Source organism: Akebia trifoliata, chromosome 10 (assembly GCF_017979445.1).
Source record: "Akebia trifoliata isolate Shusen 1 chromosome 10, ASM1797944v1, whole genome shotgun sequence".
NCBI lineage: Eukaryota > Viridiplantae > Streptophyta > Magnoliopsida > Ranunculales > Lardizabalaceae > Akebia > Akebia trifoliata.
In genome coordinates, this window is record NC_141384.1 from 3,888,579 (window position 1) to 3,905,027 (window position 16,449).

A 16,449-nucleotide genomic window follows, 5' to 3' on the forward strand; every position below is an offset into this window, starting at 1 on the left:
TTCATGAAGAGACACACCTAATTTTATTCCATGAATGGATATACTTATTGGCTTTTTATAAAGAGACACACCTTTTGTTTCACGGTTTTTTTGGAGAAAGATTTAAGAGTCCCTTCAATCTCTATGAATAGGATTGGCCTTTAAGTAAATTCACTCAAGTTTTTCCAGCAAATTATTCAAGTGCATTATTTTTTTAAATCATTAAGTTCGAGATTTCATATTGTTTTATAGGAAAATTCTAAAGTTTGTTGCTTACAAATCCTCACCACGATTTTGTTGTATCCTGGAGGCTAGTTTGTCGGTAATCCATCAACAAACTCTTGTACGAGTGAGGATAAAAAAAATCTTAAAGAAAATGAATTTTCGTGCGTTACAGTTCCAAAATTCTATTTTTCTTTTTCTAAGACTTAATTTTTCCAACATTAGCATTGGATCATGTTGGATTCTACAAAGTGATTAAGTTGGTGACGAAACCTACTCTACAAACTTAGCAAGGAAAGTGTGTGATATTACAGAGGTTTCTTTTGGACAAAAAATCAGCCCAAAGCCTTTTGGACAAAAAATCAGTCCAAAGCCTTTCATATGAGCCTTGTTGCAATTGCTCTTTAAAGGATAGATTCTTATGAGTAATTTTTTCTTTTTCTCACATGTTGTTAGTGCATGCCAGATAGGTGACGAAATAGATGTTTTGGTTCAGCGCAGATAGGTGACGAAATAGGTGTTTTGGTTCAGCGCCGAAGTACGAGACTTACTCAACAATAAAGTATGTTTGGATAAGAGCAATGGCAGTCTTCTCTTCTCCTCCTCTCTTCACTTCTCCTCCAATTATCGCTCTGCAACTATCTTCAAGTAAGTCCATCCCTTTAAATCTACACTTATTTCTTCAATTTCGTGATTTGGGTTTTTTTTCTCTCTCTCCCTTTTTTGAGCTGTAATTTCTTTTGTTGATAGATTAAAAATCGATTTATTTCTATAATTATTGCACGAATTACAGTTGACACTCTTCTGGGTATTTTGATTAATGACCAAAGACGAAGGAAAATCTGGAAAATGAGGTACCTTTAAGTGCGAAAACTTGGGAATATGAATTGCTTTTGATGGGAAAGGCCTTGTTTTGCGAACATGCTCAAGAACTCCAAGCTAAAGAGAAACTCAAAAGTAATTCAACTTTCTCTTATTTCGAATTTTCTAGGGAAGGGGAATATGTTTCTTCCCATCTCAATCGTTCTTTGAACACTAGAATTTTTTTCTTAATTATTTAATTTAAGACCACGTTTTCAATTTTCCTAGCGAATCTCTTCCATCAGGTCCCAAGGGTCGTTGGAGACTAGAATTTTCTTTTAAATACAAACTATTAAAAGTTAAAACATAACGAAATCTTTACAAGAATTTGAAAAAAATAATCTTTTGCTCTTTCAGTGGGCACTTTAAGTGTTAAACGTGGTTGGACATTAAAATTTTGTTAAATAATTATAAGTTATGCTTTTGGTTGAATGGAGACACTTGCAGACTTGCTTTAGGAAAATGCTAATCATGAGGAATTGAGATATGCTGTTAACCTAAAAATGTGCTTAGCTGCTAACATGGCTTTAAGGCTCATTCAAGACCGAGATGAGACACTCGTCCGATACATCTTGGTATCATCGAACAATGAGATGGATAGTCAAGTCAAACAGATCGGAAGACATTTAAAATCATGGCTCATTTTTCTTATTGTTGAATGAGATGACTCCAACTTAGCGGAAAACTTGTCTGAGACGACTCGGTCTCGTTCATGGTCGAGAAGAAACACCAAAACGAGTTTTAAAACCATGGCTGCTAAACCTATGGCATGATGCCACACGAGAGAAGATGCCTATGAGGTTAAGGTTTTATATTTTACCCTTTTCTTGTAAACGTGACATAGTGCCATTGATTTATCAGTTTAGCACACCTTTTCATTAACAGCAAATTCGGACTCGAGACAGAGCATCTCGCTAAAACTCCATATAGTTAACTCAGCACCTCGCTAAAACTCCATTTACTATTACAATTATGGGACCTCATTGTTTCAACTTGAGGCAAAGAAGACCTATGGCAAAGCCATAACCCAGTGCAGTCATGGCAATAGAAAGTATGATGGTGGATTTGAGGATGATAATAAGCTTGCTCAGAAAGCTGTAATTTGTGGTGAGGACGACTATCACCACTACAGTTGCACATATAAAAGATGCGGACAATGAGGCAGCACAAGCTACATAAACTAACTTCATCGTTCCATTGCTTGTTTTACTGATGCCCATTTGAGATAAACCACATGCCCCAGCTAGAGAGAACGGAATAATCCATGAAGCAGCCTCATTCACCTTCTTCGAAAATCGAATTACAATTTCTTGAGCTTCAGCTGACTCAACCTGGAGAGGATCTCATATATTAGTTTTCATTACTCACATCAAGCATGGTTTAAAATTATTTAAATGGATATATATTAATTCTATTGTCCAAGCCTTCATTGGGAAAAAAGTGAAGGAAGGACAATTCTAACTCTTGGTCCCTAGATGTTGATGTTGTTGGACACCCATGCACGATCCCACATCAGTAACTTCAAAATCACAACAAAAGAATATTATGAGTTATGGCAGGAAGGAGATGCACATATTACTCTCTGGTGGGGAGGTCGATTGTTGCTTAAGTTGATCAGAAGGTTTTTGAGGTCCAGAATTGTTGGGTGAAGAATAATTGAGCAATCAGGGTTATGGGTAACTATAAGGTGGCACGAGGTTATGAGAACGAATACGGTCGGTTCCTAAAGATTTCGGAGTACTCAAGGCAAGGTTGGTTTCCCTCACTTTTGATCCCTGAAGGAGCTGAAGGAATAGGATGGGACAACCATGGTGAAGCCTTAAGTAGAGGTGGAGCAACTGAGGGAGGTCTTTGGAAGAGAGAGGTTGACGGCAAAACTTTGCTTGGGAAAAAAATGATTGACGTCCAGAAACCACCGCTAATAACCAATGAGATTGGGGCGATAGAAAACTTCGGTGTATGGAGGTGAGCGATCATATGCGAAACAGAGGCTGAATCGATCTGTTGGGAAAAAGTGGAGAGAGTGGTCAACTCTCTAGCCCCAAAGTCTAAGAAACTTGTACTAAAACCGTGTGGACTTCTCATGGGAATATTCGTATGTCACAGGAGAAGTGATTTCGTCGTTTTAAAAAATCTAAAACAAATTAAGGTTCAAGATGTCGTGGTGACCTTGAGAGCGTGGTACGCTAACTGTAATTGCATAGCGAATAGCTGGGCGCAGGAAGGCACATGGATAGATATCATCGGACTCCCATTCCACAGGTGGGAGCCTAAATCTTTCAAATTCACTGGTGATGCGCTAGAAGGACTTATGGAAGTCAAGAAGAGCACTCGATCTTTGGAGGATCTCAAAGTGGCTATTATCAAGGTTGGATGGAAGGCCATAAACATCCCCAGATGGGTTAAAATCCCATGAAGGAATTCACAGCTGACAGTGGGCATCAAGTTGTCTGCAAACAGGGAGAATGGTTTGGAGAAGATGAAGCCTGGTTGTAGTAAAGTTGGTGTGGGCTTAGCAGCCCAAGTCGTGTCAGACGAACTTAATGCAATTTCAAACCTTAACACTATAGCATTGGGTAACACAGAGGGTGTTAGAGTAGGTGGGTCAAATCACAAGAATCGGAAAGCAGCTGTTTTGGAGTGTGGGACAAGCAAGGACCCTTATGCTAAGAATGTCTATGTCGATGTGGCAAAATTTATAGGGGTGAGGTCTTTAGAAGGATCGATGAGTGGGCCTAGACAACGGGGTAGCTACGCCCTAGAGGTAGCACGTGAACAGATAATAGACGAGGCGGACCGGTCATCTCAACAAAACAACACCATAACAGACCAATTATCTGGGCCTGGTGGCCCGGCGACTATGGAGACTAACGGTGGGGCGGACCGATCATATGGGCCTGATGGCCCACTGACTCATGAAACCGATGTTCAGCTTGATGGTTAGATGGGGCAGCACATTGGTACAGGCGGGCCACCAATTTCAGTGGGCAAGCCCCAACCCATGTGTGAGACATACCAACCGTCCATTCAAGTAGGCCCAACAAACACATCAGGTTGTTTTCAGCCCACTAATGAAATGAATCAAATACCCATTATTGGGTATCCAGTACACTCAAAGGTATGTCATCAACTTGGAATGGACTTGTTAAAAAATGATGGACCACTTGGGAAAATGGTTATAGTAGGTGGTTTTGTAGCCACAACAAAAAGACTCTTAGATGGAAGCACCAGTGCACCAATAGTTACAAGTCCTTTGAGCTTTGAATTTCTGGAAGATGATTTTCTCCAGGACATGTTGAAGTCAGAAGACGTTGGGCATGGTGGTTTGGTCAAGGTCGACTGCCAGGGAGCTATCGTAGAGACAGTACCAGTTGTCGAGGGGTCCTTGGAGTTGGGGCAGGAGGATCAGATAGTAGGTAAATCTCTCACAGATGGGTCCCAGCTAGATGGGCATGAGATATCGCAACAAGAGGTGGCAGATGATCGTAGGTGGGGAGAATGATTTGCATTAGGACAAGGAGGCTTCTTATAGTTACTACAATCCGTTGAAGGTTCGGATTTTCGGAGAGATGGATTCGGCAACGAGGAGCTGCTAACTGGAAGAGAACCTGGTGGTTCTAATACAGAAGACATCATACTAATGGAACCTGTAACGGACGACATCCCCTTAGCCTTGACAGACATAGAGGAGAGCTCGAGGAGCTGGGATAGATATAAAATGAAAGATCAGGTAGTGGAAGTCCTGGCTGATTGGATTACTCATAATTTGAGTGAAATTAGTTGGACTGTTGGGTTGAACAGAGAAAGGCAAACAGAAGGTACCGACATTCTGTTCGAACTGGCCCTCAAGAAACGGAACAGGATTGGCGAATGCCATGATATGGTGATCAGAGAGGAAGAGTCGATTGACGAGGAACAAGCAATTGTCTGGGATGAGGTGGAATTGATTCTGAGAACAGAAATAGATCAAGAAGAGACAAGACAACAGAGGTATATGAAGAAAGGGAAATGAATTGTTTTGGCAGATGAGAACAAAGTAAAGAACCTGAAGGTCAGATTGATTAAAGCGGCTCAGGAATTGCAAAAATCAAGGGCTATGGTTAAGGCTGGTACGTCCTTAGTCTTAAGGAGCGGGAGGAAACTTAAGGTTGCAAATGACAATTAGATTTTTTTCTTGGAATGTGCGTAGACTCAATAATAAGACCAAAAGGGCTTCGGTCTTCGAGAGCAAGGGATTATTTTTGAAGATGACCTTCTGGTGCATATGGCAATTTTATCTCTGCCTAATTCTTTTGATACGTTTAAAGTCAATTACAGTGCACAAGAAACTAAATGGGATCTGAATCAGTTGATTTCCCTTTGTGTCACTAAGGAAGCAAGATTGAGAGGTTCGAAGGTTGAGTCAGCACACTTGGCAGTTCACCCAAATAGCAAGAAAGATTTCAAGAAAGGCGGCAACAAGAATTTTAAGCAAGGAAAAGAGTTCAAGGATTTCAAAAATCAGAAAACAATCAAAGAAAGAACAGAGATTAAAAAAATAGATAATGAAGATTGTTGGTTCTGCAAGAAGAAGGGACACATGAAGAGAGATTGTTTTGCGTATAAGAACTGGTTGCAAAAGAATACAGGAGGCGTTCGACAGCAAGAGAAACCCCTGACTAGAGGATAGATTTTTTCTTAGGAATGCAGAGGCATTGTAGGTTGAGGTTGTTGGAGCTAATCGTCTCATTCTCGATATAGGACATTCTTTGATTTTAGAAGAGATATTCTACATCTCGTCTTTTAGACGGAATATTATTTTCATTTCTAGATTGGGCACTGTTGGTTATGTTTTATCTTTATTTTTCGCAATAGTAGGATGCACGTTATTTATCATAATGACATTGTTAGACATGATTTTTATTAGATGATCTTTATCAATTATCTTTAAATGACTTGTTTGTTTCTTCTCTATTATGTTTATTTGTTGATTCGCATGTTTCGGGGTCTAAACATCCTAGGTCGTCAGAAAAACTCTTCTATGTTATGACATTTGAAATTATGTCACATTTATAATGAAAACTAGAATCCTAAGTTAAGGAAGGAATTCTAAGTCTTCTAGATTTTTCAGATTTTGATGTTTGTATGAATTGCCTTAAAAAATAAGATGATTGAGCAACAGAAGCTTGAAGTTACTAGAGTTACTGATTTGTTAAGTTTTTTTTTTTTAATATGGTTAAAATTGTGGGAGTGAAAAACGAAGGAATGTTATATTTGAAGAGAAACATAGTGATCCACCAATATATTTTATTCTGCAACATTTATCTCATTTGGTGACATCACTTATTCGTACAATCATTGTAGAAGATGCAGCAATCCAACCAGAACCCAATCCCCAAGCGGTGGTGGTTCTAGTTCCACAACCAACCATTCCTATTAGGAGATCTACCTGAGAACGCAGACCCGCTATTACAAATAATTATGAGGTATACTTTCAAGAATGAGATGCTATCAAAGGTGATATAGATGATCCTTCAACATTCAAAGAAGCAATGGATTCAAATGAATCTCAATTTTGGTAGGAAGTAATGAAAGAAGAATTGAGATATTTGGAAAAGCATGAAGTATGAGAATTAGCGACGTTTCTAGAAAGTTGTAAAATAATTGAATGCAAATGGGTTTTCATAACTAAAAGAAATTCAGAAGATATAATAGAGAGGTTTAAAATAAGGCTTGTAGCAAAGGGTTTCATGCAAAAGTCAAATATTGATTTCTATAAGACTTATTTCTCAGTTATCTACAAGCTGAAAAGATTAACTTATAAGTTGAAACAAGCATCAAGACAATGGTACTTGAAATTTGATCAAGTGGTAGTCGAATACGGATTTAAAGACAAAATCGTCGATAAATGCATATATCGCAAGATGAGTGGGAGTCGATTCATCATTCTTGTGATTTATGTTGATGATATATTGCTAGTAAGTAATGATACTCATCTCTTATGTAATAATAAGGCTGTTACTGATTTTGCAAAGAATGAAAGAGTAACTAGAGGAAACAAGCATATCAAAATAAAATACATTTTAGTATGTGAAAAGGTTCGTGAAGGATTGATCGAGATTGCCAAGATAAATTCTAACAATATTATAGCTGACCCTCTCACAAAAGGACTCCTGCTAAAGTTTTTCAAAGAACATGTAACTCGTATGGGAGTTATCATGTCATTTGTTCATGTTATTTAAGTGTTAATTTTATTTTATGCTTGTTTTGATTTATTTATACTCTTGATAGACTATTTATTGCTGCTTAAAGAAATTGATTATGACTAGTCATTGTTTATGTATTATTGTGTACACATGTTATCTTTGTCTGTGAGTAAATGTACTCGTAAAGTGTTAAAGAAATCCTTAGACTAGACGTGACTTGGCATGACGTTGATGAAGTCTTCATTCTGGATAGAAAGGTGATGGAATATCACATAGTTGGTTGCTAGTAAGATATCAGAATGACATACGATGAGTATGAAGTTGGACACCTACATACAAACTACATTGAGGAGTGTACATTGCCCTAATACCACAAAGAAAGTTCACGTAAAGGTAAACTCCTAAAATTCATTGATGGTACTAATTTTGAGACCATGGAACTGTCTTAAGGCCGACAAATGAGCACTTTGTTACATCCATGATCCATCATTAGTGGTATTTTTGAATGAAGGTGACAGTTAAAGATTATCTGAATTGTTTTGAACAATTATTTTTCAAAAGAGTGCACTCGATTATTCAAAAGGTAACAATTTAGAGAATCGTTTTAAACAAAAGGTATATGTGAAGGCCAAGTGGGAGATTATTGGAATTATTATTATTATTATTATTATTATTATTTTCGTAATTAAAATTATTTTGTAACCTTTTCACATATACAAATTTTATATAAATACTAGATTGTAATTTGTTCAAAACATTAAGGATAAAATTGGAAGCCATGCTAGTGGTCTGGCATTGGTTACCAGCATCAAATATGATGGGTTAGTGAACATCCTATCAAAACTTAAGTGGTATTCACCTAATACTAGAATTCTACGATGGGTAGAAAATCTAGTATCATCTTTTATAAATAGGTGGTCGTCCCCCTCTCTCTATACACAGATTATTCTATTATTGAGATAGAAGGTTCCCATCACCAAAGTGTATGCAGAGTTGGGGTAGTGCACCTATTCTTCGCAGATCAAAATCAATGTATTCTCCGCGGATAATCGGAAAAACAAATCCAGGTATTTTACAATTATTGTTTGTTCGATTTGATTATTCTGTTTTGTTCAAGATCAACTCTTAGATCGATGAATATATTGTTTACAGTATTTTTCCCAACATGCCACAGTCAATTGGTCTCAGAGTTGCAAAAGATAGTTACAACCTCAGCAAAGTATGTCATTTACCTGAAGCTTGCAAGGAAACGGTATGATTGCAATGTTTCTTGAAAAAAAAAAATTAGGTAAGGAGCAAGAAAATTGTAAGTAGTATAGTGACAGTCATATTGGAAAGAACTCAACCTTTCATTCAAGGACCAAGCATATAGATACTAACTACTGTTTCATAAGATCTATATTGGACGATACGTTGTTTACTCTGTAAAAGATTCATACAAGTAAGAATCCTATGGATATGTTTACAAAGGTGCTTACTATGAGGAAGTGAAGTCATACTCAGTTTCTATTGGTCTTCAAGAATAGAAGACAAAATAAAAAGATTCATATTAAAATTGTTATAAAGGAGTTATTTTTCAGATGCAGCATGTGTTAGTGGAGATACTTTTGATCAATCTCCAAGTGGGAGATTGTTGTGGTTTGTGGAGCCTAATGGTACCGATTAATTAGAAGTTATTATTAATCAAGGCACAAGTCCTACCGGTTGAGTTCAACGCTGAACTCACTGGGGAGTTGGAGTAGGGGACAATGGCCTCTTTATCAGGAAGGTGGGGTTCCCAGCGGTATTTTAGTAATTTTAATGGTGTTATATAAAACCTTAGTTAGGTTTTCTTGGGCTATATATATCTATTTTCGGTGAAAGGGTGTAATATGTATTTACGAATTTTCTCTTCATAATTGAATCGGTGTGATCCGTGGAAATACCTCAATCTTGAGGGAAACACGTAAAAACCTCTATGTTTTGTGTATGATTGCATTTTGCTTTATTTTTATTCATTTATTGTTGTTGGATCAATTTCTCTACAACATGGTTTGTGTAGTACGTAAAGAGAGAAACAAACGTGGGAGAACGTGGATTAAACAACCTAGTATCTTGGATTTGGCTCTTTTAGCATACATGTGACATATTTCCCTGGATTCATTAACTTAGCAGTTAGCACATTTTCTTTTGACTCTTTGACGTTGGTCTAATCGTGCAAATTTTTTGTTGTACACATTGATCGAACAGTGGATCAAACATTTTTGTTTATTTTTAAATGAAATTAGGTTCCATGTGACTTACTGAAATTAGGTTCCAGGGACTTACTGATTGATCAGGGTCAGAAGCACCAATACTTGAACTTTTCTACATGGTAAAAAAGAGAGGGAATTAGATCTATTTGAAATTAAATTAGGTTCATGAGACTTACTAAAGTTAGGTTCCATGGGACTTACTGGTGGATCAGATTCAGGAACTCTAATACTGGAATTTGTCTACATGGTAAAAAACATAGAAAATTAGTTTTATTTTTAAATAAAATTAGATTCCATGGGAGCTACTAAAACCAGGCTCCATGGAACTTACTGAAATTAGACTTACCAATTGATCAGATTCATGAACTCCAATACCGGAACTTGTCTACATGGTAGAAAAGATAGGAAATTAGTTCTCCTTTTAAATGAAATTAAGTTCCATGGGACGTACTGAAATTATGTTCCATTGGACTTACTGATTGGCGAGGTTCAAGTGCTCCAATATCTAAACTTGTCTACATGGTGAAAAAGAGAGGAAATTAGTTACCATTTTTAAAAGTTATTAGGTTCTGTAGGACTTACTAATCGATCAAGTTCAAGACCTCCAATACCTGAACTCGTATGGTAAAAAAGAGAGACAATTTGTGAGTGTGTGTGTGTGTGTGTTTTAATGAAATTAGGTTCCATGGGGCATATTGATCGATCAGATTCAAAAGCTCTAATACTTGAACTTGTCAACATGGTAAAGTAGAGAGGAAATTAGTTAGTATTTTTAAATGAAATTAGGTTCCCTGGGACATACTAAAATTAATAAGTTCCAGGGACTTACTGATTGATCAGGGTCAGAAGCACCAATACTTGAACTTGTCTACATGGTAAAAAACATAGAAAATTAGTTTTATTTTTAAATAAAATTAGATTCCATGGGAGTTACTAAAACCAGGTTCCATGGAACTTACTGAAATTAGACTTACCAATTGATCAGATTCATGAACTCCAATACCGGAACTTGTCTACATGGTAGAAAAGATGGGAAATTAGTTCTCCTTTTAAATGAAATTAAGTTCCATGTTCCATTGGACTTACTGATTGGTGAGGTTCAAGTGCTCCAATATCTAAACTTGTCTACATGGTGAAAAAGAGAGGAAATTAGTTACCATTTTTAAATGTTATTTGGTTCTGTGGGACTTACTGAAATTAGGTTACGTAGGACTTACTAACTAATCTATCAAGTTCAAGACCTCCAATACCTGAACTCGTATGGTAAAAAAAGGGAGACAATTTGTGAGTGTGTGTGTGTGTGTGTGTGTGTGTGTTTTAATGAAATTAGGTTCCATGGGACATACTAAAATTAATAAGTTCCAAGGGACTTACTGATCGATCATGTTCAGTATCTCCTTTACTTGAATTTGTCTGCATGGTAAAAAGGAGATGAAATTAGTTCTATTTTTTTTAATGAAAAAGTAGAGAAATATTTGATCTAGAAGCATATATATGTAGAAATCGATCGATTTTCAGATAGCTAACTGTTAAAAAAAAAAAAAAAAAAAACTTTGAAACGCTCATCTCGCTTTGAACTTTTCATAGAACCCTCTCCTTAGGATAATATGCGGTGCCTCCAACTTTTTGTGAATATTTGAGATGCCCCTACATTTTAAAATTGAAAACATGCTCCTTGACTTTGGTCTTCTCTTATGGTCTAATGAAAAGTGACCTAAATAAACACCCTTGATATTTCTTTCCCAAATAATCATGACGACCATGACAATGATGATGATGGTGATAGTGATAGTGATGGTGTTGGTGGTGATGATGATCATGACCATGAATGACAATGGTGATGGTGATGGTGATGGTGAAAACAATGACAATGGTGTTATTTTTTTATATTGGCTATTAGTTTATAAGACAAGACCTGGGTCAAGGGTTCATGTCATTAGTTTTAAAATGAAAGGGATATCCCAAATATTAATGAAAAAGTAGGGGCATAACTTAGTGTCATGTAAGGAAGATGGTTCCTCACAAAATTTTATTGTTGCTTAGCCGCTTCAAAGGTCAAAGTTGGACTCCAGCTTAGTAAGCCTACCTGCGGATAATGATGATGTTGTTGGTCACCTCGAATTAGATTCCCCAAGGACCCGTATGGCATAGTTGCCCACATATTTACCATTGCGGTTACATTTGCTAGCCACGGATACATGCTGTTAACTAACATAATAAAATAGGAAGTTAGGGAAATCGGAAGGTGAATAACAAGGTTCCTATACTTCTGGTATGTGTTATAGTTAGGGGTGCAATTTGATTCAGTTTGATTCAATTTTGAGTCAAATTGGAATTGAACCAACATAGGTCAGTCCCACTAAATAAGAATCAAAATCAAACCAAATTACATTGAAACCAAAGCGAACTGAAGTCAGTTTGATTCTGTTTGATTCTACGGGTTGTCAATATTTTATAAATTTTGAGTAATGTTGTTTAATGTAAAAAAACAAACATATAATAAAAAAAAAAAATTCATGCAATAAATCACTGATCTATCTGTAAAAAGTCATTAGTTAATTCATAAAATATCACTAATCGGTGTCCTAACTATTAAAATAATTCATAATAAGTATTATATACATATATATTTATTTATTGCATAAGGGATCGATTCTCGGTTTGGTTCAATTCTATAATAATTCATAATAATAATTATATTCCTAATAATTTATTTGACTTCATTAAAGAAATTACACCCCTACAGTGAAGGATATTTCTTAATAACACTGATGAGGGGTATTCTTGTAATTTTAATATGTGTGTAAATATTTCTTTGATGAAATTTATATTTTGTGAATAAATATCCATGTTATTTAATTTAGGGTGATTCATGCAAATTTCTTTGATGAAGGTATTTGTAATATCAATATGCAATGAAATACATCTCAACTAAGAGGCATTTCAGTAAATTTACATGCATGTTGCTATGATAGGTATTATGCTGCAAATGATAGGTATTTCGCCATAAAATTGATTTCACAAAAATATTTTTATTTGCAAATGATCTGCAGCATGCCAAGAACAGTGTACAAGAAAATTCCAATTCTTGTACACTGTTCATTATGATTCCGAAAACACAAACTTTTGTGCGATAACCACAAATATATATAATTTATTTTTCAACGAGATCATCACTTTTGGAATAAATACGAGTAATCTCTCTACCTCATGTTTTAATTTTATCTGTAAGATTGATTTAAAATTACAAATACCTGCACTAATTTTATCTGTGAGATCAATTTAAAATTAGAACAAATACCTGCACTCGCGCTATATGTGCTTGTGCTTTCAGAATTAAAAATGAATAGTGTCCTTAAATGGGAATTTTAACCAAATTAGTTAGAGCATGTTTTTCGAAATTTTTCTTAAAAAGAAAAAAAAAAAAACAAAAAAGACAAATCATATCCAAATGAGATGAACAAATTAACACTCATTAGCATTCATATGAAAAAGGGGGGAAAAAGTAGAATAATTAAAAGTTCAGAAATTAATGAATATTAATTAGAATTAAAGGGAGCATGTTGTTAAATAGATTAAACAAGAAATAAAGATGAGATTAAAAACATTAACTCAGAGATTTAAGAACTAGAACATAGTCTAATTTTATGAAGAAAAATTATGGATTTTTGACTTCAAAATAAAAATGAGGGGTATTTAAAATAATTTTTACCAACTTAGAAAAGAAGAACAAGGTCAAAGTAAAAGGGTTAGAACATAAGCTTAAAAACATAGGGGTAACTCAAATATTCACCCAGCTTCATCAATTTAAATATGTGGAGGAATCAAATATTTACTAAAATATAAAGGGGCTTTAAATGATCCAGAATATTTAAGGGGGTAACAAAGACAGCTGGGCGTTATCTCAAATACATGAAAACATGGACTCATGCACCCAGTCAATACATGCTAACAAGTCACATCTAACGAATTGATGTTTAAAATATCTCTCTTTTTGTTTTTTTTTTTTTTTTAATTTAAATTTTCATAGGAGGACTAGCAGGGGAGGAGTCAGGATTTTCTTATAGCGGGGGCAAATTATAATTGCCCATTAAGATTGAAGAACTTGAGGATTTTTTGTTACAAGTTAAAGAAAGGGTATTTTGTTCATTTTCATTAGTCAATTAGAGAAGATCTAAGTCTATGGAAGGGTGTCTAAATCAACAAAAATATTAGAGGGGGAGGGGGGATGGGTATGTCATTAGTTTGTAATATAAATGTATCTCAAATATCTACTAAAAAATTGAGGGGGACTGTTTCAATTAGATAGCATAGGGGTGTCTCAAATATTCATTGAAAATTGAGGAGGGTTAACAAGGTGAAATTGGTATGTCATTTTTGAAGGGGCATGTCATCAGTTTGTAAACATAGGGGGTATCTCAAATATCTACTAAAAATTGAGGGGACATGTTATCAATTTGACAGTGTGGGGATGTTTCAAATATTCATTGAAAAATTGAGGGGGTTATCAAGGTCAAAATATGATATGTTATCATCGGAGAACACGGGTTGCATTTGAAAAATAATTGAAGGGATGAGGTCAGCTGTCAACATAGTTTTTAAACTCGTCCGATACAAGACGTATCTAGGGGTGTCAATGGATAGCCGAAATTCGAATTCAAATTCGAAAAATCGGATATTATCCGAAATTTTCGGATATCGGATATCGGATTCGGATGTGATTTAACATTCGAATGAATTTCGGATACGAATTCGGATATTACGATATCCGATTCGATAATATCCGCTCCGATTAAAAACACATCTGTTACGTATTCATGTTACACAACAAAAGTTATTTATATACATATATGCTCTCGTGTATTCGAGTTTCACAACGAAATGTAACTCGAAATATTATCTTCTCTAATCTCTCATCCATAGACTCAGAACCAGCAATCGTTCCTAGCTACCGTGGGTTTCCACTGTGCAAGCTCCCACAGTCACCCCCTTCTCCGACCGGCGAACATCGAGGTAGGTATTTCCTCACTCTCTCTCTCTCTTTCACTCTCTCTCTCTCTCTCAAAGTATATCTAAAACCCACTTTTTTTTTCAATCGTGCGAGTTCCATAACCGCCATCGTCTCCGGTCGGCGAGCATCAGGTAGTTTCTTCATCTCTCTCTCTCTCTCTCTCAGTAAAACCCTATGTTTTATTCAAATTTTTCATAAATTTTTTTTCAAAAATCAAAGTTTATTTGATTTTAAAACCATTTTTTTTTCAAAAATCAAAGCCTATTTGATTTTAAGAATGAAAGACGTTGAAGATTAAAACTTCTAAAGTTGAAAAAATTAGGAAAATCGATTTGTTTTACATCGAATTAGGATTTTTATCGAATCGGATATCCGATATATTTTTCGAATTTGAATTCGAATATTGGTTAAAGATATCCGATCGGATTCGAATTCGAATTCGGATATCAACATTTTTTTTCGGATTCAAATTCGAATATAGCACTATCCGATCAGATAGGTATCCGTTGACAGCCCTAGACGTATCGCCCGAGTTAACTCGGTATCGGAATTGAACGAGACCAACTCACAAAATCAATTTTTTGACCGAATTTTATGTCTCACGTTATATTTTTTGAATTATCTCACGAGACGTCTCAAACATATCGAAAAACTTGCCCAAGACGACTTGGTATCGAAGCTGAATGAGACGAGACGTGATATCAAGTTTAAAAATCATGGTTGCCAAGGGAAAATTTCAAAATCTATCCAAATATCAATGGGACAATTGGGGGGGGCCAAGAGCGCCTATTGCTTCCACCGTAAATCCGCCCCTAAGGACCAGGTAATGTTTACAAACTTTGAATCAAGAGTTATGAACGGAGGATCAAAACTTGGAATCAAGTCTTTTACACATTGTTGAATTGATTAAAAACTCGGTCAACTCTGCTCGGTGTACCCATTAAACCATGGATGAAGGGCGAGAGAGAGGATCAAAACTTAGGAATTAAGATTCTGTGTTTCTTTAAATCCCTCAACACTTAATTACCAATAACAATGATGTTTTAACAAGTAATAAATAACTAATGAAGTAGAGAGAGATTATGCGTTTCTCTTTATTTTATTAAAGTATAATTGGAAGTAGTCAACAAAAATCCATCTTTCCTTACCTCGATGAGCAGCTTCCACACGAACGGGCTCACCTCTCTCTCTCGCCCTGTCTTCTTTGCAGATACAAGACACGCGAGATGAAACCTGAGTTTCTTAGTTAGAGAAAGTTGGATTTTATTGAGAGAGATCGATAGAGAGAAATTGTTAAATGGAGTGAAGAAGATGACTAATGATTTTATTTTGTCGCTATTTTGACAGCTCAGTCGATTGACGATCCTTACTAACTCCCAGAACTTATTTGAGTGGACGACAGCTGGAAAATAAAATCAATACCAAAATAAACTAATTCCGAAGCCTACAAAAGACAATACTCCAAGCTTTAGTGTCACACATTCGACCATACCATTATTTTCTAAGAACATGAGAAATAAAATTTTCTTATGCATCAAGCATGATGCATATGCTAATCACATAATTTTAACTCAATTCCCATTATCATAATTTAAGTTCTCTTAAACTTTTAATGCATGATGTTTACCTTTTTATTAACAAATACTTCAATGTACATCAAAAAATGATGTTCACATGAGGTAACAAAATCTTTATGGTGGCACTCTTAAGAACACTTACCCTACCCGCTCTCACCGGGCACTCTTCCCAATATCAAAGCCTTTTTTAATTACTTGCCGTCGTTATTTACGTCATACGAATCATTTGGACCTTTCTAACTTCATTCTTATAAGCAATTTTTTAACATTGAATAAACTACTTGGTCAAAATATGCTGCTGAGAAACTCAAGTTTAATTTCCTTAAATTATAGTACGGGCTATTCCAGTTACCGAGCAGGCTTATCGATTAAAAAATAGG

The 16,449-nt window shown here is 35.6% G+C and overlaps 2 protein-coding genes across 6 annotated transcripts in view; one reads left to right on the top strand and one right to left on the bottom strand.

Moving 5' to 3' along the window:
• Positions 1 to 691: 691 nt before the first annotated feature.
• Positions 692 to 16,449, top strand: part of LOC147392837 (uncharacterized) — a 39,651-nt gene continuing 23,893 nt past the window's right edge. Inside the window, exons 1-2 of one of the 2 annotated variants that reach the window (XM_086455982.1) lie at positions 692 to 849; positions 995 to 1,158. In XM_086455982.1, coding sequence (XP_086312108.1) covers positions 1,123 to 1,158 — 36 coding nt within the window. In that variant the 5' untranslated portion in view covers positions 692 to 849; positions 995 to 1,122. The remainder of the gene's footprint in view (positions 850 to 994; positions 1,159 to 16,449) is intronic. The other variant, XM_086455983.1, reaches the window with a different exon arrangement.
• LOC147392838 (uncharacterized) lies at positions 1,952 to 15,776 on the bottom strand. Of its 4 annotated transcripts, XM_086455981.1 has the most exons (11): positions 15,641 to 15,776; positions 11,568 to 11,689; positions 10,856 to 10,894; positions 10,568 to 10,606; positions 10,456 to 10,494; positions 10,311 to 10,349; positions 9,958 to 9,996; positions 9,828 to 9,866; positions 9,683 to 9,721; positions 9,531 to 9,593; positions 1,952 to 2,393 (listed from the first exon to the last, which is right to left on the bottom strand). In XM_086455981.1, the coding sequence occupies exons 2-11, from the start codon at positions 11,679 to 11,681 to the stop codon at positions 2,043 to 2,045; spliced, it is 801 nt and encodes a 266-aa protein (XP_086312107.1). In that variant the 5' UTR covers positions 11,682 to 11,689; positions 15,641 to 15,776; the 3' UTR covers positions 1,952 to 2,042. The 4 variants fall into 4 exon arrangements, with proteins under 4 accessions (XP_086312107.1, XP_086312104.1, XP_086312105.1 ...); XM_086455978.1 differs by lacking the exon at positions 15,641 to 15,776 and having other exon boundaries at positions 11,568 to 11,901; XM_086455979.1 differs by lacking the exon at positions 15,641 to 15,776 and having other exon boundaries at positions 9,555 to 9,593; positions 11,568 to 11,899.